General features: G+C 48.7%; 1 protein-coding gene across 2 annotated transcripts in view; it reads left to right on the top strand.

Annotated features, from left to right (window-relative positions):
- Nucleotides 1-3,235: 3,235 nt before the first annotated feature.
- Gabbr1 (gamma-aminobutyric acid type B receptor subunit 1) overlaps nt 3,236-21,284 on the top strand; it is a 28,828-nt gene continuing 10,779 nt past the window's right edge. The window contains exons 1-12 of one of the 2 annotated variants that reach the window (XM_052163934.1): nt 3,236-3,554; nt 3,972-4,053; nt 4,722-4,925; nt 5,673-5,858; nt 8,256-8,416; nt 11,326-11,460; nt 11,777-11,947; nt 12,875-12,976; nt 13,269-13,334; nt 13,810-14,001; nt 19,413-19,655; nt 20,197-20,260. In XM_052163934.1, the coding sequence (XP_052019894.1) occupies nt 3,972-4,053; nt 4,722-4,925; nt 5,673-5,858; nt 8,256-8,416; nt 11,326-11,460; nt 11,777-11,947; nt 12,875-12,976; nt 13,269-13,334; nt 13,810-14,001; nt 19,413-19,655; nt 20,197-20,260 (1,606 nt within the window). In that variant the 5' untranslated portion in view covers nt 3,236-3,554. Of the gene's footprint in view, nt 3,555-3,971; nt 4,054-4,721; nt 4,926-5,672; nt 5,859-6,082; nt 7,057-8,255; nt 8,417-11,325; nt 11,461-11,776; nt 11,948-12,874; nt 12,977-13,268; nt 13,335-13,809; nt 14,002-19,412; nt 19,656-20,196; nt 20,261-21,284 lie in introns of those variants that run through there. The other variant, XM_052163935.1, reaches the window with a different exon arrangement.

Genomic DNA, 21,284 nt, shown 5'->3' with positions numbered 1-21,284 from the left:
CCAACACTTCAATGTGATAAAAACACAACTATACAGACAAACAAATCCAAAACAAAGACAAAATTCTAACCTATTTATTTATTTTGTTGTTCAGCTTGGCCTCAAACTCTGTGTAACTCAGATTGGCTTTGAACTAGTCCTCCAGCATCATCCTCCCAAGTGCTAGGCTTATTAGCATGTGCTGTGATACTTAGCAAAACTAAACTTTGAAATGCAATATGAAGAATTTGAATATAGACTAGACATAACTATAACCTCAGCCCTCAAGATGTGGAGGCTGGAGGATCACTGCAAGTGAAAGGCTGTCCTGCTCTATGCAACAAGTTCCAAACAGCCAAGACTACACAGTGAGTGTCTTAGTTAGGGTTTTACTGCTGTGAGCAGACACCATGACCAAGGCAAGTCTTATAAAGGACAACATTTAATTGGGGCTGATTTACAGGTTCAGAGGGTCAGTCCATTGTCATCAAGGTGGCAGCATGGCAACATCCAGGCAGGCGTGGTGTAAACAGAGCTGAGAGAGTTCTACACCTTCATCTGAAGGCTGCTAGTGAAAGACTGACTTCCGGGCAGCTAGGACAAGGGTATTGAGACCCACACCCACAGTGACACACCTACTGCAACAAGGCCATACCTCCAAATAGTACCACTCCCTGGGTCAAGCATATACAAACTATCACAGTGAAACTGTCTAAAAAAAGAAAATTAATTTGGATGCAGAGTAAGAAGCTAGAGTTCAAATATTGGCTTTGCTGACTTCCTTGTGCTGCTTCTCACTTTCTCTAAAGCAGTTTAGTTGAATATAAGAGCATGAACATCCATTTACTTCATGTGGTGGTGCGAGGATTAGGCGTCATCTACCGGAAGACGCCAGACTTTTATAGATCATCAACACTGGTCTACTTTGGTTCTTGTGTTTTTATGGTAATTAAGCTTCATGATCTCTAGGATGGAAGAGAAAGAATGGGGGGAAAGCATCAGAAGGAGAATATGGGAAACAAGACGAACAAGAAGGACCACCATTCCATAGGGAATCTGAGTAGAAACTCCTGTTTCCATGGAAAATGGTCACAAAACCAAAAAACTGCACAAAGGAGGTAGCATCACACAGGCATACCTGTGAAGAATGGATTGTGCACAAGAACCTTTCCAGGAGAAGTTTTTACTTTTTTTTTTTTTTTTTTTTTGGTAGAAGGAAAAGAAGGAAGTTGAGGGCTCGAGACCCTACATTCATCCCCAGCATGGTATCTGCTGTGGAAAGAATGGGGCTGACACATTGTGGTTTGAGGAAGGATCTAAACAGGTGTCCTGAGGAACATGGATAAGGAACTCTGGGAATCATACTGAAGGGTAAAAAGGTATGAAAGGAGAAAATGGCAGCTACAGACTGTTCTAGAGGCAAGCAAATCAGAGTCCTTACACAAGGATGTTGAGGGAAGTTTGTGATCCCAGAGAGCATGCTTGCTCTGATGATGTTCCATTGCAGTAGGCAGAGTCCTGCTGGGTTTGGGGAGGGGTTTGTGAACTCAGCTTTGCCAGGATCACAGGGTACCACTTGGCTAGGAAGACTAACCTTCAGACCTGGTACAGGGTCAGACAGAGTCAGGTAGCTCTTCCTTTTGGCTATCTGGAAAACTTCCCTTACTGGTATCTAACTTCAGTTGGCCTTATTGAGAGGACAGGCCACTTAGAGGAGGGTGGCTGTTCTTTCTAGTGGTTAGAAATCCTTTCTACTCTCTGTTCATTGTTTAGTCCAGTGGTTCTCAGACTTTTTCCAGGCAACATTTAAAAGTTTGTGGGGTTTCTCTTCTGTATTTAGCTCTGTAAGAGGGGGTGTACTTATGGGCAGAGCCGTGTAAAAGCTGCCCTCCTGCCAGAAAGAGTTCTCTCTTTATCCAGATTTTCAGAAGTCCCCTAGGACATTCATGTAGGTAAAAACTTGTGTTTAATTATCTGAGCCTAGAACTTAATAGTTTTTTTTTTTAATGGTCTGAATATGCAGTGAACTTTCTAGGAATGTAATTACATTTCTGTGAGTTTAGGGAAGCTTGACTTTGCTACCAAGAGTTGCTCAACATTTCCTGAAGTCATACATTGATGGCAACATGCCGGAGGTAGTTGAGTCACTGGCTGTGCACCTGTATCAGTGTGTGTTGGTAGAAGTTCCATTTCTGTGACTCTGTGGAGAGGTGTAAGCATTTGCTTGCTTCGAGGTAAATGGCACTCACTCTAAAATACTGTTTATGTTATAGCAAATTGCTATGCTCCTCCTTATAGATGGGGAAATATTTTGTTCTTTTTTAGTCACGTGCATAGGGAAGTGATGTAATCTATGATTATTAGTTCGTGGTTTAGGAGTCGTTACAAATACTTGTTCTAACATAGGGTCGAAGGTTGAGAGCCTCGATTCTCCTGGGTCTCATAATATTTGGTTTCCACCCACCTCTCTAGAAGAACTAGCCAGCAAAGGAGTGCTCCCCCCCCCCCCCCCCGCTTTTTCATCTTTTGTCCATCATCATTGTTAAGGACAATCGGAATGCAGGAGCCTTGGCTGTCAGACCTATCTGTCAGGGCCTTCAATCACCCTTAGTCAAGAAGTGCCGGTATCCGTTCTGGTCCGAGAGTAGATAACACAGGCTCCTGCTCATGTGGACAGTCTCTTTTTGTCCCCTCCTTTCTCCATCTACCTCAGTATCTCTTCTTGATGTCCCTGATCTTTTGGTCCCCGCCATAAGCTGGCAAGTAGCCTACCGCTGGACCAACGAGCCACCCTGGGCTCCCAGTGCCAGCTCTTCCATCCCATTTTGATCCTTGTGCCCCCCTCCACCATCGGCTGCCCTTCTGACCCTTGCTTTTCCCCCTTCCCTTTCAAGGTCTGTTCCCCAGGAATATGACATCTTCCCTCCTTTCGCCAGGTCCAGATCTGTCTTCCTTCGCTTTGTACAAACATCCTTTCTCCATTTTCACGCAGGCTCCTGTCTCTGTGCCAGCTCTGCTTTAAGCTTGGGTCGTATAACCCCCCCCCCCTCCCTCACAATCCCCCTCCTGTCTCCATCAGTCTAGTCTGCAGGTCTCTCGTCAGCTCTTCGTCCCCGCCTGCTTGCGTGATCGCCTGTGTTCCCCTCCATCCTACCTCCACGCCCTCCCGCGCCGTGGGCGGTCTAGGGAGGGGCCGGGATCCGGGGCGGCTCCTGGGGCACGGGTTGTGGGAGGCGCCCTCTCCGGTCTCCCCCTCCCTTCCCCCCGCCCCGTCTTCCCCTGCACCCTCCTTCCTCCCTCCGCCCGAGAGCTTCCCCGGTCCCCGGCGCCGCCTCCTTCCCTCCCGGCACCGTGCTCTCGCGGCCGCCGTCGCCCCGGGGAAGGAGAGACGGGGGTGGGGTTTGCGGATAGCAATCGCGAAGGGGAGAGACCCCGGCCGGGCTGGAGCCTGGATTCCTCTGGAAGAAGAACAGGGGGAGGGGAAGCTGGAGGACCGGGAGGGAGAACGGGGACCCGCGGCCGGGCCTGGGCCCTTGAGGCCCGGGGAGAGCCGCGGAGCGGGACCGGCCGCCGAGGTAAGAGCGGGGCCCTACGACCCGGGCTTGGTGAGGAGGCCGGTGGACGCAGGGCAGGGCCGGGGGGCGCGTGGGGATCGGGTGCTAGGGGGCGAGGGATGGGGTAGCGGGACCCCTGAGCGTGGTGGGTAAGCTGGGCTAGCGTTAGCCACAGGGGCCGTGGAGAGGAGGTGGAGAGAGGTGGAGTCCCGGGAGGGTGGGGGGCCGAGGGAGGCCGGAGGAGGGTGGGGACAGGCGCTCTCTCCTCCTCTCCCCCAGCCCGTGCGGCTCCGCCCCCGCCTCCTCCGCGGGGCGCCCTCCGCGTCCCGAACCGCGCGGTCGGAGCCGGTGGGGCGCGCGGTGCGGGACCCGTCGGTCGGCTGGCCCAGGCCGCTGTCGGCGGGCTCCTCCGTGCCCTCACGGCTGCCTTTTCCTCAGATGCTGCTGCTGCTGCTGGTGCCTCTCTTCCTCCGCCCCCTGGGCGCTGGCGGGGCGCAGACCCCCAACGCCACCTCGGAAGGTGCGCCCATCTCCGGCGCCCCGGACCTCTTCCATTCCCAGCACGTCTCCTTTCCTCAGCACTCGCGCGTCGTCAGGACCTCTACCCCGCCCCCACCCCTGGCATCCTGGTCCGCAGCCACTTCACTTCTCCTGACCTCCTTTCTGTCACTCCGCATCACCACCATCACCCATTTCCTCTGCCTCACGTTGCTACACTACACCGTTTTTTGTGACCCCGAATTATCTTTCCAGCCCCACCTCCCTTTACGGGCCCCACATTACTACAGCGCCCCCCTTTCCGTGGTCCATCTTGTTGCTTTGATGGGCTTGCGTGGTCCTCGTTCAATGGGCTTGTGTGGTCCCCACCGGTATTCTCCTTCAGCCCTGTCCCTCATTTCAACCACCCAACATTATAGCCCTTAGGATTTCTTCTATTATTCTCCATTGTACTTCTCAACCGGTGGACTCTCGCACCAGCTTTAGCCCTCACCCCAAGACTCTGGGTTCTGCAGCTTGGGGTTCTTAAGTGTTCCCACTCCCACCTTCCAGTCGTGTATCCCTTGTGCCCCTCCTTCTCTGTCCCCCAGCCCCATCCCCATCATTGACCACGCCCTGCTCTTCCCCCTTTCACTGCGGCGCTGCCTTCTCGCGCCCACGGTTCCCCTGTGCCTCCCCATTCCTTCTCAGGTTGCCAGATTATACATCCGCCCTGGGAAGGTGGCATCAGGTACCGTGGATTGACTCGCGACCAGGTGAAGGCCATCAACTTCCTGCCTGTGGACTATGAGATTGAATATGTGTGCCGGGGGGAGCGCGAGGTGGTGGGACCCAAGGTGCGCAAGTGTCTGGCCAACGGCTCCTGGACGGATATGGACACACCCAGTCGCTGTGGTGAGTAGCCCGGGAAGCCACCCACCACCCCTGCCCCCATCCTTCAGGCCCCTCCTTTCCCAGTTGCAGACCAACCTTAGTTGTTTTGTAAGTCAGCAATTTAAATCCAGTGGAACCAAATTCACAAATATGTTTAATGAATGAGTACTATGTAGGAGGAGGGGTGTTGCTGGGCGCAGCTAGTGGGAGGAAGCAAGCTGAGCCGCCAGCACATTCACTTCATCGTCTTCATTAGGATGTACTGATCGTTGGATGAAATAACTTTGAATTTTCATCTGCGTTATTCCTTGAGGCTCATTAGTGAGAGATTTTTTTAAGTTATAAAACGATTTCATTATATTTTCTGACACCTTTGTCTCCAACTCAATGACCATATAAGCCAGTTTAGTAGTAGGATAGCCCAACCATAATAAGAAAAGCAAGCCTGATCATGCATCCAGATTTACATACATCCACACATTTTAGAGGCAGAGAGCTACCTACTGTGCTGTGAGCACTATCTGTTTTGTGTGCTTATAGCTCCATCTTGGGTTCCTACAATAGAAATGCTATTTTTTTTTTCTGATAGGAATGTGAGTACTGGGGGGCTGGGGAGAGCGGGGAGGTAGGGAGGCATAGACATTGCTCACCTGATTTCCTGTGGAGCAGGGTGCTTGTGAACCCAGACCCAAACCCAAATCCCTGTGCTCCCTAGGGGAAGGATCCTCTACAACTTGCCTTTCTTCTTATTTTCCTGTCTCTCCACAGTCCGAATCTGCTCCAAGTCTTATTTGACCCTGGAAAATGGGAAGGTTTTCCTGACGGGTGGGGACCTCCCAGCTCTGGATGGAGCCCGGGTGGATTTCCGATGTGACCCCGACTTCCATCTGGTGGGCAGCTCCCGGAGCATCTGTAGTCAGGGCCAGTGGAGCACCCCCAAGCCCCACTGCCAGGGTGAGGGGAACAACAGCTGCCTGCCTGCAGCTGATGAGGGTGCTTGCCCTGGAATGGGAGTGGGGTGGGAGTGGGTAGAGGGAGAGGATGGTTGCCGTGAAGAATGTCGGGGAGGACTTTGGGAAGACGCAGGTGAAGCCCATCTTTACACCGCCCACCTGCCCCAGACTTGGTTCCACAGTCCTTTCTGTTGGGCTTCCCCCCACCCTCCTTTCCTTTAGTGTGTTCTTCCTGATTTCAAATCTTGAACCTTCTTCCCCACTCCCCATATTAGTCTCAGCCCCGCCCTCCCTCGGCTGCTTAAAGTTAAAAAAACTGCTCCTCCCCCTGGAAAAAACTACCCCCTCTCTGTAGACTTAGAACATCCTCTGTATCACTCTTCTAGAATTGATTCTTTGCTAGTTACTCTATAATGGAATTGCTGTAATTATTCAGAATTAAATCATACACTACATTTAGGAAAAGTCGGTGAGATCTGGGATTGGAAACATGGAAAAAGCAAAAAAAAAAAAAAAAAAAAAAAAAAATGGTGTAGAATGACCAGAACAGTGATAATTCAAGGGCAGATGGAAGAAAACTATGAGTCTTGTGTACTTTTAACAACCTTGATCATTCCTTGAGGGAATAATTGCTATAATTGCTTTTGTGTTTGCTACCCCTTGCCTGCCTCTTTGCTGTCTTTTCTGCAAATGTCTCCCTTTTCTGGGCACCCAAACTCTTGTATATATATATACCCTTCTCTCCTGGAATGAATTAAGCTTCAGGGTTCTTCATTTTGACTAATCCTCGTTTTGAGCTCTTAAGACTGTGTGCATATGCTAACAAACCTTTGGAGAACTTGCTAAATTAAGGTATTTAAACAGCACTCATTTAAAACCAATTGTTTTGTAATTTGTTTTCTTAAAGAGATCGCAGATTTATATATATTCAAGCTCTACAAAACTCAGCTGCACCCCGACCCCCTTTATTTGCTGACACAAATTCTGTTGTCCTTTGAATAATAGAAGAAAACACGGGTCCTGACCCCTAGCCCCGCCTTGCTCTTATCCCCAGGCACCCTTCCCTCAACGCAGTCTCCGCTCCGCATGAACAGGTGTGGGAGGGGGCTGGGGATCAGGCCTGGGAAGCTGGGCGCCCCTGGTAACTCTTCTCTGATCCCCGTCTTTCCTGCTGCCAGTGAATCGAACGCCACACTCAGGTGAGATCAGAAACCCTTCCCGCGTGCACTGCCGCCCCCATCCCCTCACTCTTCACCCAGCAGGATTTCTTAGCGTAGGTTGTGGGTGTCCTGTTACTCATTTACCCCCAACCATTCTAGTATGAGGCCCGGCCCTCCTCTCCTACCTGTTTCTTGCCGCCAAATCGCGGATTTCCGCGGGTCGCGCTCCCTCCCACTTCCCTGCTTGGCCACGCTCCTCCGGGTCGCGCTCCTCTCGGACTCAGCTTCCAAGCGCGAAGCCCGGTAGGGGGCAGCCGCGCGCCGGAGGATCCCAGATCTCCCCTTCGTGGGGTGCCTTCAGACCTCGGGGAGTCTTATTCCTGCCGCCCCCTACCTAGGTTTAACCGGCGAGGTTCCATCGACCCTGTTCACAGGTCCCACCCATGCGAGCCTCGCATCCTCAGTAGACCCTTTCTCCCATCACCTTTCTTTAAGCCTACCCTCAGCCGCACTATCCTTCCCCTAAGCTGCACTTCTCCATACCAGTTCTCCCTTCTGCAAAGCCTTTCCCATCGCTCTCGCTTTTCCTACCCTTAGTCCCTCGCTCCATCTCCTCATAGCCCCCTTTCAGAACTGTCGCCGGCCCCTCCTACCCTACCCACTCTCGCTTCCCATCTTTGCTCTGTGCTTATCCTCTCACCTTCCAAATTCCCATCCTCCCCTCCAGTCTACTTGGGCAAAGATCCCTCCCTTTCCTTGCGCTCTCCCTCTTTTCCCCTCCCCTCCGGGCCGCTGCACTGGCTCCTATCCCCGCCTCCAGCCCGTGACGTCAAGGCCCCCCTCCTAGCTCCTTTTCTCCCTCCTCCCTCCTGTCGGTCGGTCAGTCGGCGAGGAGAGTCCGCGGTGGCGGGAGCGAGCGTCTCCTGGCCCTAGGAAGCCCACGTCTCTGCCTTCCCCAGGCTCTAGCCCCTCCTCCCCAATGAGACCGGGGATGGAGGCGCCTCCCCGACGCCCTCCCAGAAGCCTTCCCCAGAAGAAGTGTCCCCCCTGAGCTGCCCCCACCCCAAGGAGGCCGCCCCCGCCCCTCCTCGCCATGGGCCCGGGGGGACCCTGTACCCCGGTGGGGTGGCCACTGCCTCTTCTGCTGGTGATGGCGGCTGGGGTGGCTCCGGTGTGGGCCTCTCACTCCCCTCATCTCCCGCGGCCTCACCCGAGGGTCCCCCCGCACCCCTCCTCAGAACGGCGTGCAGTATACATCGGGGCGCTGTTTCCCATGAGCGGGGGCTGGCCGGGGGGCCAGGCCTGCCAGCCCGCGGTGGAGATGGCGCTGGAGGACGTTAACAGCCGCAGAGACATCCTGCCAGACTACGAGCTCAAGCTTATCCACCACGACAGCAAGGTAGTCGGGGTGAGGGACAGAGTGGCTGGGGTGGTGGGAGGCGAGGGCTGTGAATCCACTTTGGGATTTCGAAGCAGACCCCTCCCGAGGGTGCCTGGTTGGAGACGCACAGGAGGTGCAGGAGCTTTGGGATGTCTCAGTAGCTCTGAAGGCCCACTCTCTTGCAGGCAGTAGGAGATTCACAGAAGTGGGGGGTCTTAGGTGCTGATCCTCTGGAGTAAGCCATCCCTGGCCAGGGTTGGGGGCTGAAAGGAACGTCAGAGGTGGGCAGCTGGCTCAGGGGTTTACATTTGCCATGGTAACAAGGTAAATCCTGGCGTAGGTTGGGGCTGAAAGGAATATGGAGAGAAGGGGGAGGATTTAGAGAGGCAAGAGGGTTCTACTTTATCTGTCAAAACAAACAGCTGCCTTACTCTTCATCTCTACCTTTTAGAGGATTCCTGTGAGAATGTGGCCTACAGCTCAGGGAAAGATTAATAATGGTTAAGAGATGGGCTGAGGCACTGGGAGAGTTAGTGTATTGGGGTCCTTAAGGAACCCCTACAAGAGCATTGGAGATGGAGAGTCACCTTACAGGAAGATCAAAAAGAATGGATCAGGGAGTGGGTGGGGAGGAGGGTGCGGACAGTCAGAACCCTGGTCTTCCTGTGGAACTTGGGGCAGAGGGGAGGCATCCTGATTTGGTTTTATTATGGCCTAGTGGATCTGAAAAGAGAAACAGGATGCAGTTTTGGGAAGAGGTGAAGGTTGGTTGTGGTGAAGAAATTCTGGGGTTAGAGGATGGCTTATGATAAGATCTTTACCAAGTCTCTCCCTAAGTGGGAAATGGCATGACAGAAGTTTGGGTGCTTTCTGTGACTCCAGAGATTTGAGGTTAGGAAAACTGTACAGGTGGGAGATTTGGCCATTTTATTCTTGAGGTGTGTGGAACATTGGTATGCACCTAAAAATAGAAATGTGCCTCCAAAGGGAGGCAGAAATGAGCCTGCTGGCAGAATGCTAGGGGAAGGGGCTTGGAGGGGAAAAAACCCTTAAGTTCCCCTGGATTTTTGCTTTCTTTGTGTGTCCCAAACATCACTGAACAAACACACCAGTTGTTTAAAATACTAGTTTGAACTCCTTAGTCCGGAAGGAATCCCAACTAGTATCTTTGTTTTCATCACAGAAATCCTGCCTAAGGAGATGGCTGCATGCAGCTTACTCCAGGATGCCTGTGGGAAGAGAGGCAGAGCACAAGGAAAAAGTTAGACGTGAGGGTAGGGAGGAAGGAAGAAGAGAGACAGTTTTGATCTGGTTAGAGAGCAATATAGATTATTGACTATGAGGGGAAATGAGAAGAGACCAGAGATGGAACACTACTACAGTAAGATAGGGGAGGCCTGGCTTGAGTTCAAATTCCCCCTTGACAAGTGATCCCTAGAGGTATTGGGGAGCAAATGAGGTGGGGGCCTCTAGAAGAAGGTAGCCATGAAGGAGAGGATATGGTGCAGCGAAGGTCTTGATCCTTGGCCAGTGGTAAGATAGGAACTTCATGGGTTGGGGTAAATGGTTGTGTATGGGGTTTTTGTAAGAACAGGTAGAGAAGAAATGAAGCAGAAGACATTAGTGCACACATTAGGCCACACAGGCCCTGTTTTATGTAACTGTAGGTTTCTGAGTATCCTCATTGTTCCTGTGAAATCGTTTCTTCAGACAAACAGTGGAGGGACACTTTCAGGACTTAGGAGAAGCTGGGGTTAGTATCTGTTCTAAGTCAGGAAGAACCCACTAATGCTAAATAATAATAATAATAATAATAATAATAATAATAAATTGTAAAGATGCTAAGTCGGAGGCATGTTCTAAACCTACAGGTGAGCCCTGCCCTTGACAGGGGTGGAAAACAGAGCAACAGCAGTGTCCAGAGTATGGTTTTTTGGGTGCCCAGAGTTGCTAGCTCCCCCTGGCTCCCTGGGCTTCTTGTCTCTAACTTCCCACAGTGTCTCAAATGTCAGGCCTCAGTGGGGAGCAAGCAGACTTCTTTATTTTCTTTCCGCCCCTCCACCACGTTCACTCTTCAGTCCCCTGTGCCTCCAGTCTCTGTTCCCTCTGCTCTGACGCCCCACTGGCTTGTCATTTCTTCTCTGGCTTCTTTTGGGGGCTCCAGCAGCTTCTGAAATGTCATGCTTCAGCAGGAGGGGAACAGACAGTGGGGGACCCACTGCTGGCCCTTCCTCCCCCAATTTCCCCTCCTACCATTCTTCCCTCTGTAAGCTCCCCTGTCTTATCTTTTCCAGGCACCTCTCTTATCATCTTGCCAGTGGAGAATTCCACTCTATTTATTTATCTGAATCTCCCTCATTTTAGATTCTTCTACACTTCCCGTCCCCCTTTTTTCTAATGGACTTGTCAAATGTCAGGGCCCAGCAGGAAAGGATAGGGTGCTGAGCAGACACCCTACTGATCTCATTCTTGTTCTCTGAAATTGAAGGTGGAAATTTCATTGGGGGAGCTGTCTGGAGATCTGCAGAGAATGTATTTGTATTCCTGCAGACTTTTCTGGGCAGATGTTTCAGACCCTGTAAACATGGGACTGGGGGGCAGTGTGCACAGTTGACCAAAGAGAATCGAGTGGGCTTAGGGTTGATTGAGAATAAGCAGAAGTGGAGGGCAGTAGAGTACGTGTTAATATGGAAGGAAGGGCATTGCCGTTGTGAGTGGGGCCAACATGCCAGATGGAAGACAAGAGAAGGAAGCTTAATGGAAAAAAAAGGTGAAACTAGAAACTTGACAGGAAGAAGGTGGTGCTGGAAGTGAGTAGTTAAGGAAGCGCACTAGGTTGTCCAAGACTGTAGACAGCATGCGATGTGGTGTCAGTATGTTGGTGGGGGGCTTGGGAGCCAGCCCTCATTTCCTCCTTCCTCCCTCAGTGCGACCCAGGGCAAGCCACCAAGTACTTGTATGAACTACTCTACAATGACCCCATCAAGATCATCCTCATGCCTGGCTGCAGTTCTGTCTCCACACTTGTAGCTGAGGCTGCCCGGATGTGGAACCTTATTGTGGTATGCAAGGCAGGGGGGTCACTTCCTTTTGGGCTGGATTAAGTAGAGAGATCCCGGTTATGTTCGAGAGGACCAAGGAGAGGGACCACTGCCAGGACTCAGCCTACTGAGGGCCTGAGCTGGTTGACTTTCTGGTAGAATTGCCTGAAGGGCTATGGGGATTTACGGGTGTGTGTGTGTGTGTGTGAGTGACTTTTCCCAGGGTAAAGGTGGGGAAGTTTGGAGAGTTGGGAGAAAAGTCAGGGCCAAGAAAGAAGTAAAGACACTGCTAGCATCCTCAGTTTGCACACGGACACCTCCCATTCTTCTGCCTCAGCTCTCATATGGCTCCAGCTCACCTGCCTTGTCAAACCGACAGCGGTTTCCAACGTTCTTCCGGACACATCCATCCGCCACACTCCACAATCCCACCCGGGTGAAACTCTTCGAAAAGTGGGGCTGGAAGAAGATTGCCACCATCCAGCAGACCACCGAGGTCTTCACCTCAGTGAGTCCGGACAGAGGGTGGGATGTGAGGTCCCGGGGCATCTGCTCAATGCAGGCAGGACTTGATGGATTATCAAAAGAGAACACATTCCAAGTGGGCGAAGTGCTTGTTCTTTCTGTAGCCTGGGGAACACACGGATTGGGTTTTTGGAATCCTCTCCGCCGTTTCGATTTGTTCGGCAGAGACAGATAGGACTCTGTTCTGTTAAAGCAGGTTTAATTCCAATTTGAAACAAGAATTAGGGTCTTAGGGGAGTAGTGGATTCTAGTGCCTTCAGGGGTGGAGGGTGATTGGCATCTGAGTGTGGAGCTGCTGGATGCAGTGGGAAAGAGCGTGAGGGGGCAGGCAGACAGGTAAGAGACGATTGACACGTGTGTGGGTCTTGTAGTTTACCCAGAGAGATGCTTACAGACAGTCTGAAGAAGGACAGGGAGGTTTGCAGAGGCATAGAGGAAATGGCCAGGCTCCACACTGGAGAAAGTAGCCTGATTCTTCTCTTTGTTTCTATTCTTTGAGTCCTCATCATTTTCAGTAGCCCTTTAATTTTCCCTTCGCACTTTCCCTCAGTGACTCAGTCCATTTTCCTGTGATCCTTTTGACTGTCTGCCCACTTGCCTCTTGAGTTGGCACCATTTTGTGTATTCCAGACCCTGGCTTGCTTTTTTTCTCTTTTCTTTGTTTTCTTCTCAATGTCCAGAGTGGGGTAGATGGGGCAGTATCCCTGGATACAGATCCTGAGGAGGGGTTCATCATGCATCTCCGAAGCTGCCTCCTAAGACTGGAGGTGCTTTCTTTCATCCTCTCCTCATGGGGCTCAGGGGCTGCTCTTGGTATAGGGTTCAGATCCTACTCCCGCGCTGTGAGTATTCAGTCAGTTCTTGCTTGCAAGCTCTGCTTTATTCTCGATGTTTCTTATCTCCACCTAAGACACTGGATGACCTGGAGGAACGAGTGAAAGAGGCCGGGATTGAGATCACTTTCCGACAGAGTTTCTTCTCAGATCCAGCTGTGCCTGTTAAAAACCTGAAGGTAGGAAAGCAGGGATGTTAGGTTCAGCTCACTGTGGCGCCAGTGTGGGTGGGTGGTGGTTGGCTGGAGAGGAAAACCTGGAAGAGGCAGTTTTTCATTCTGTGAGACGGCTCAGTCTCCTGGGAAGGTTTAGTTCAGTCTTCCAGTTGACATTTATCCACTGCCCATTCACTGAACATTTCTTTGCATTAAGCACTTGGAGCTGGGAAATCAGCACTTAGAAAGCACTGGCTTAACCCCTCAGGCGCTTTTAGCGTCTCTCAGGAGCTCTGCTTCTGTTTCTGTTTTATAGCGTCAAGATGCTCGAATCATCGTGGGACTTTTCTATGAGACTGAAGCCCGGAAAGTTTTTTGTGAGGTGGAGATGGAGATGGAATCTGGACCAGGGAGGGGTTGGATGGGCTCTCTCCTGTGGTTTCCTCCTGGGTCCTCCTCACTGCATCTCTGCCCAAATTGATAGCAAATGATCTGAGGTGATAATGAACACCAGGCCTGTCTGTAGGCCCTGACTTTGTTATTTGTCTATATTCAGACACATACGCACACACGAACACATTCTCATTTTATTGCTTTGTGTTTTGGCCCTGTCTTTTCCGAGTGGCCAAAGGAGGCATTTCGTTGAGACTTTCCTATGATTTAAAGATATATATAATTAAATTTTTAGATCAGCATACACAATAGTGGATTTCAGTGAAGATTAAAAACAAAACAAAACAAAAAAAACCCTCCTGCTCTTTGATTCTTGAGAGGCTAAACAGTATCTAATGAAATAACACTAATTGCCCCAGAACAAAAGCAAACCTCCAATGCTTCCCTCCCTACTTTGAATGCAGGTCTATAAGGAACGGCTCTTTGGGAAGAAGTATGTCTGGTTCCTCATCGGGTGGTATGCTGACAACTGGTTCAAGACCTACGACCCATCAATCAATTGTACGGTGGAAGAGATGACTGAGGCTGTTGAGGGTCACATCACCACGGAGATTGTCATGCTGAATCCTGCCAACACCCGAAGCATTTCCAACATGGTGAGGGAGCGTGGGAGGGGAGGAAGAGGAGGGGGATGGAGGATAGCAGGGGAGTCAGGACATGGGAAGGGGCCGTACCCATCTTGTTCTTCTTTGTGTCATGTCTCATGGGTTCTACCTGTGCTTGCTTGGTTTTCTTGGGCGAGAGAGAAAAATTGTGGAGCATACAGTAGGCTTCTGATGAGCGGAAGGGCTGTTACCATGGAAACAAGGAGCAGTTGGTGAGAAGTCAAGTGAGGGAGAGAGGCGTTAATGGTAATATAGTCTTGTACGCAAAGCACACTTTCTCCAGAGAGCTTCCCTTGGGCACTGATGTGTTCTTATTTATTGCTATTATTATAGTTATTATTATTATTTGTGTGTGTGACTTACATTAGTGCCTCAGAGGGTTGTTTAATATTCCCTTTCTTGTTTTTGTTTTTTTGTTTTGTTTTTTGAGACAGAGTCTCTCTATGCACTTCTGGATGTCCTGGAACTGGCCATGTAGACCAGGCTTGCGTCAAATTCACAGAAATCCTCCTGCCTCTACCTCCCTAATGCTGAGATTAAAGGCATGTGCTAGCATGCCTGGCTTAAATATTCACTTTGTATCCATGTGAAATTAATTTTTAGTAATACGCTCTTTTTTTTTTTTTAAAGAACTTTGTATGTACACAAACTTCAGAAATCCTTTAGGCCTGGTTTGTTTTCTGGTGATAGGCACTTCAAAGGCACACTGTCACTGTCTTGATTTAGAGGACCAGGGTAATCCTGTCGTGGGGGTGATAAGTGAGTGAGCGTGGGTGTGGATATGTGGGGAAGAGACCCTTGCTGCACAGCACCACATTGCAAGGATCTCCATCGTTAAGTAGGGTAACCTGGGTACCTGGTATAACTAACTGTGAAATATCAGCTTTCAGAGGGGTGAACTAATGATGGTTTTAATAATGGCTGATTTTTATGAGGAATAGCAGGATATTTAGTGTATAATTTCAGGTTCTTAACAGCAATACTCTAAAATAGGTTTGTTAGTTACATCTTATGAGCTACAAAATTGGAACCAGGAAGGTTTAGTGTCCTGGGTCATGCATCTCCTCGTGCTTTGTGGAGCTGAATTCCAACCTGCTCTTACACATCACTTCCCATGGCAAAGCACAATGCCTGACCAGAATCTTTACACCTTCGTGTGCAAATACTGTTTTCAGTTAATGGTGGTGTTTTATTCATCAAAGGAAAAATGAGATCCGGGAATCTGATTCTGGCAATAGGTTGTGGTAAAAAGGTAGGCTGCCATGTGGATTCTGGTTATAACCTGTGTTCTGGAATGTTCTAGCAGGATGTTATACTTAATTTACCTCAATTAAAAGCAACAGTGAAGAAACAATGAACAACCACTCTCCTTCAAAGGACAAGAAAACTGAGTCATTTTCCAGAAACCAAGGTAGTGGAGTAGGCTACTAAAATCAGAAAGGCTTATTAGTGTCCTAAGCCCAGAGCCTGGCATTCAAGGTCTCTGTCTCATACTGGGGAGAGAGAGAAGAAACTGATGAGAGCTTAGAGTTGGGGGTGAGGGGGGAGGATATCACTGGATACTTGGGCCTTGGGGTAGGATGTCTGTTCTGGTTTTTGGCTTTCAGAAAATACATCTTTTTTATTTATTTATATTTTTTAAAAGGTGTTCTTTTCTCAAGAAAGCTGAAGGCCTTTTGGAGGCAGACCCTAGCTGAAAATGTCAGGTGGAAAAACCCTAGTTATTTTCAACAGTGGAAAGAAGCAGCCTTTTCAGGGGACTAGGGATCATTGGAGGTGGGTCAAATGGTACCCAAAGAAGTGGATCAGAGCAAGAGTCGGACTGAAGGGTGAAATGGGCAGGACCTTAGAGATATAGAGAAACGGAAGAGTTGCCTTCATCCCAGAAGGGTGGCCTCGGGTATGATTGGATCAGTTCCCAAACTCCCATGGGGACACCTGGAAAATTAGGTTAGTGAGTAGGTTACTAAACCCTTTTCCTAGAGTTCTCTAGATCTGAGGTGTGGGACCTGAGGATTTCATTTCTGGCAAATTCCTAAAGTTTCTGATGCTGCTGATCTGGTCGCCCATGAGAACTACAGGGAGGAGGTTGCAGTGTGTGGAGGGTGAGGATAATGGGGACTCTAAATACCCTACCATGCACATAGTTCAACCCCCAGTGACAAGACTTCCCAGATTAATAAGTTCAGCAGCGTAGGAATTGAGAAACCATGGTTTAGAGAAAGAATCTTAGGTACCACGCCTAAGGAAATGGAGGGTCTGAGATTATATACACTCCACCCCACCTCCCCTATGGAAGAAAGAAAGTATAACCATAATCTTTGCTGACTCAAAGGGGAAGAGTGGTTTTTTATGATTTTCAGTATGGCTCCTCTTGGCTAGCTGTACCGTCCTGAGTGAGCTGAGAATCTGAGGATAATATCGTGCTGAGCAGATTAATCCCTTCCCAATATGGCAATTTTCTGATGTAATCTTTACTTTGAACTGAGGATTGGGTAGACCTGAAAGCTGAAGGCCTGACTGCTCAGAGCCTGTTAGCTCGCTGCTGTCTGAGAGCTTCCAGCATAGAAGCAGCTCAGAGCAGTGCACGGGAAGCACAGTGGTGCATGCTGGACACCCTGGGCTGGGAGCCCAGCATCAGTACTGGCTGCAGTTAGTTACAGGACCCTGCGTCTTTGTTTCCTCATCTCTAAAATAGAGATAATAACAAAGCACACTCATTGAAATGTCTGAGGATTAAACACATTGATCTGTGTGCTTGGCCCAAAGTAAGGACAATATAAATATAGCTGTCACCATGACACCTACAATCGCCACTCCCCAACATCATCATCTTCACTACCTCCCACCATCAGCCTCTTTTCTTTCCCCCTGTATAGAGGGATGATATTAATGAAACATTAGAGCAAACAGCTTCAGAGGATTTGCTGATTTGATATGTAATTTACTGGGAGTCTTATTCACTGGACACTGGGAGTATGAGAAAAAAGTGAGCTAGGTTTTGTGTCTTTTGTGTTTTCTCTGTCTTGGTTTTCATTTTGTTTTATTATTTTTAAGCATGTGCGAGTAATGTATATGGGGGTGCCAGTGTAGGTGAGAGATATCTGATCCCATGGTACTGGAGTTTCATGGACTCTTTACAGTAACTTCTGCACTCTGGACCATTGAACCATTTCCAGCCCACCTGCCTTTCTGTTTTGTTTTGTTTTGAGATGAGAGTCTTACTATGTAGCTTTGGTCAGCCTTGAACTTAACGATGTACACCAGAATTGTCTCGCATTTGAAATCCTATTGTTTTTGTCTGCCTCCCGGGTTTGAGATCATAGGTGTGTGCCATTATGGATCCCCCCTCCCCCACCCTTGTCTCTGAGGTTGGTCTTACTGTGTTGCCCAGGTTGATCTTGAACTTACAGACTCAGACTCACACCCCCACACTCCCTTTAGCCTCATAAGTAGCTTGGTTTTGCTGCTACTGTTCTTCCTTTGAATCTGAAATCAGTGGTCATGTATAGTGACAATGTGTTTGAATAAATGGGAGCTACAAGAGGTTTAGAGCCAGAATTATAGGCCTGAGCATTGGGAACAAAGACGAGGGTGCAACTAGGAAAACTCACAGAGAGGGAGTGTAATGTACTTCATACGCAGCATTTTATGTATTCTTACTTAATCCTTGCTGGAGCTCTTTAGTGCAGTATTATTCCCATTTTCAAGCTGAATAGTCAGTTTAGTGAGATTTAATAACTTGCTTGAGATTTCTTAGTAGGTAAGTGGTTTAATTAGAGTTAGAACCCATTCATCTACTTATCCATCCAGTGGACTTTCTTTTTACTTGGAGATGTTATTGTTTTAGGCTCATCACAAAATTGAAATGAAGGCCCAGAGTTCCCATACTTTCCCATGCACAACTTCTTCATTATCAGGTTACCAACACATGAGTATACTTGTGAAATTTGGTGATCTTTATCAACCAGCCACTGTCACCCATGGCTTATATTAGGGCCAGCTGTCGGAGTTTTGCATTCCGTGGGTACATGTGACATGTGTTTACTTTTACACTGTCATGTGAAGTACACAGAGTTCCAGGGGGGCATTTATATCGTGTCCACTGCAAGCTATGTTCAATGCTAGGTACCAGTCCCCAGGAGAGGAGTGGGGCTTATTCCTATTTTAGGGTAGTTGAGGCCAGACCTTTGTGTTTCAAGGTCCAGGCTATTTCTAGAAAACTGGACAGAAAAATAAATGTCTTGAGGGCATGAGAACAAGGTTTAAAATTTCTTTAAATTACATTTTATCCATTTGTTTTATGTATGTGTTCACTCCAAGGTGCACATGTGAAGGTCAGAAGTTAATCTTTGGGTGTTGGTTCTCTCCCTCCACTATGTGTATACCAGAAATCCAACTCAGGCTTGGCAGTAGTAAGTAGGTCCTTTTACATGCTGAATCATCTCACTGGCCAGGAACAAAGATTCTTCATTCGCGTATCATCCCTTCTTCCTTAGAGTGTGCCTGTGAATATTCTAAACCCAAACAATTATCTGTGCTGTAATTCTGTGTCATACATGTGTTCTGCCAAGAGAAATTTAAATGTTTCCCTACGTGGTCAGGAAAGGAAGGTGTGATGCCTCTCTGCTATGTGGAAGGCAATTCTGAGAGGTTCAGGAATTCATTCACCCATGAGTAAGAAAGCCAAGCAGAGCTATCATAAGCTATACAGCCATGTCTCTCCATCCATGAAAGTTAAAGGATTACCATTCCTTTTAGCTTTCTTAGAAAAAAGGTTGAGTGCAACGAGGAGAGTGAATAGGACTAACTCTGGACCTCAAGTGTGTGAAGGCTGCGTCCTGTGGCTTTCATCAGTCCAAAGAGGCAGCCAACAGAAGTCATACCAGGCTAGCAAGAAGTCAGGTCCCTAAAGAACGATCCTCCTGGTTGGCAGGCAGAGTGCAAAAGGCTGTGGTGTCGCCTTTTCTGGATCTTTCAAGATTGGAGGAATTATTAGCTCCTGGGTCACCTCCGTTGTGAGAGCCTGAGGGTTGGAAGAATGCCACCTGCCTCTCTCCACTGCAATATCCATCTTCCTTGGCTGTGGTTTTGCTTCTCTCGTTTGCCATTCATCTCCCAGAGTGTTTATTCATCAGATTTCTCTGTTGTTTGTAGTTCTGAGCTAGCAGCTGTACACTCTTAAGACCATTGGACTCAGCTAATCCCCGCTTTTAGTCTTGTAGCTTCCAACTCAAGATAGACACATGGGTATAGCTAACGATTTTGTCTGTACATATGGTCTACCCCACAACACGAACACAAACCATCCGTTCGAGTCACAGTGTCTGAGCCAGAACTGAGGCCTCTCCCCCTGCTCCCACGCACATTTCAGTGCTCTCTCTTCTTGTTCTTCCCTCTAGACATCACAGGAATTTGTGGAGAAACTAACCAAGCGGCTGAAAAGACACCCTGAGGAGACTGGAGGCTTCCAGGAGGCACCACTGGCCTATGATGCTATCTGGGCTTTGGCTTTGGCCCTGAACAAGACCTCAGGAGGAGGGGGCCGTTCGGGTGTGCGCCTGGAGGACTTTAACTATAACAACCAGACCATTACAGACCAAATCTACCGGGCCATGAACTCCTCCTCCTTTGAGGGTGTTTCTGTGAGTTATAGCAGCTTCTGTTGTGTACCTCATGTAAAGGGACATTTCCTCAGTTATATTTCTGTAAGAGTCGGTAAAGCAGTCTTAGACTAGAGAGGAGGGACCCCCAAACCAGAAAGCCATACAAAATATGTCAGTGAAAAGAATTGCTGTATTCTAGTGCTTTTCAAGCTGGTCAAGGAAGGTGTTTAAATTTTAGATGAGACGTATACAGTTTTAAAAAGAGATAACTTGAGAGTTCATCTCCCCATGCCTTTTAAAATTAGGAAATTAGTGTTCAATAGACTTTGGTGATTGCTCATGACCCTCTTTCTGGGGACTCTCTGATTCAGATCTTAAGGGTAAAGCTTCTTCTCCAAAGAATACTGTTTCCAGAATCTAGGGTATGTGCATCTGGGGTGTGTCCTACATGCAGCAGATGCCATAAATAGCCTTCATTCAGAAGCTCAATTACATCAAAAACAGAAGGTTTGGAGTCCCTGATGTTCTCTTTTTCTCCTGCTTTTATCCCCTCTGCCTTCCTCCACATGTTTCTTCTCAGGGCCATGTGGTCTTTGATGCCAGCGGCTCCCGGATGGCATGGACACTTATCGAGCAGCTACAGGGTGAGCCTGGGTGTGAGGGGGCTAAGAGAGGGGCAGGCAGGGACTGGCAGGGGCTGGGGTGAACGCGTCCTTGGAAGAACAGTGATGAGCCTCAACAAGATTGCCTGGTATATTTTGCCTACCTTGCATTGTGTTCATCAAGCTTTTAAATAATGATAAAAAGAACATTGACAAGCCCCCTGAAGTGATTCTGTTCTTTCAAAGGGGGCATGCAGGTTAAAAAAAAAAAAAACAACAAAAAACAAAACAAAAAAAACCCAACCAACTGTTCTTTCTTCCCAGTGGCTTTTAGTTTTAGTCCTAGGAGTTGCCTGCCTGAGGCTGGATTGAAAGGTGAAGGGCTGTTAGCGTGTGCAAAAAGATCAAGGAAAGTTGGCCCTGGAAAGCTGGCTTCTTTTAAAAGGAATCCACTTAGTTCTTTGCTATGTGAGAACAGCATTCCAGTCTAACTGGATTTTTCTAGATAGCATTCCATGTAACTTAGTTCTGAGGAGTCTGCAGAGCTACTGTGAGTTAATCCTTCAGTTCTACCTGACTTAACCTCTTGTGGTATGGCCAAGAGACCCATTTCTTAGCCTCTGTGAAAAGTTTCTTTCTTTCCCCACTACCTCTGCCACCAAATCCCCTCAGCTCTCTTTGTATATGGGACAAGGGAGGCTGGACTTCAGCCAGGGCAAAGTGGGTGTGATTTTGTGTTTGGAAGGAAAGTTGTATTAACTGTGGCCATTCTGCAAAGAGACATCTTAGGATTGACTGCATTTTACTGACTGGCACTTTGAGAGGCAGATCTTCTCCAAGGCATTAGAATCCAAGCCAAAGGGAGAGATGGTTCTAAAATTAAAGCCATGGGGGAAGGGGGGGGGTGGATCCTGCACTTCTGTCCATCATAAGAGGGAGAACAGGCAGAAGTTGTTTCAAGCTTTGGAAGCGAGAGACGTGTTGCTGGGAGAGGTGTGAGGCAGTAGAATATGTGGTAGACGTGCCGAGGCGTCTTCCTCCGTAGAGAGCCCTACATGCTTAAGGG

Source organism: Apodemus sylvaticus, chromosome 19, assembly GCF_947179515.1.
Source record: "Apodemus sylvaticus chromosome 19, mApoSyl1.1, whole genome shotgun sequence".
Lineage (NCBI taxonomy): Eukaryota > Metazoa > Chordata > Mammalia > Rodentia > Muridae > Apodemus > Apodemus sylvaticus.
This window is presented reverse-complemented; position numbering and strand designations above follow the sequence as displayed.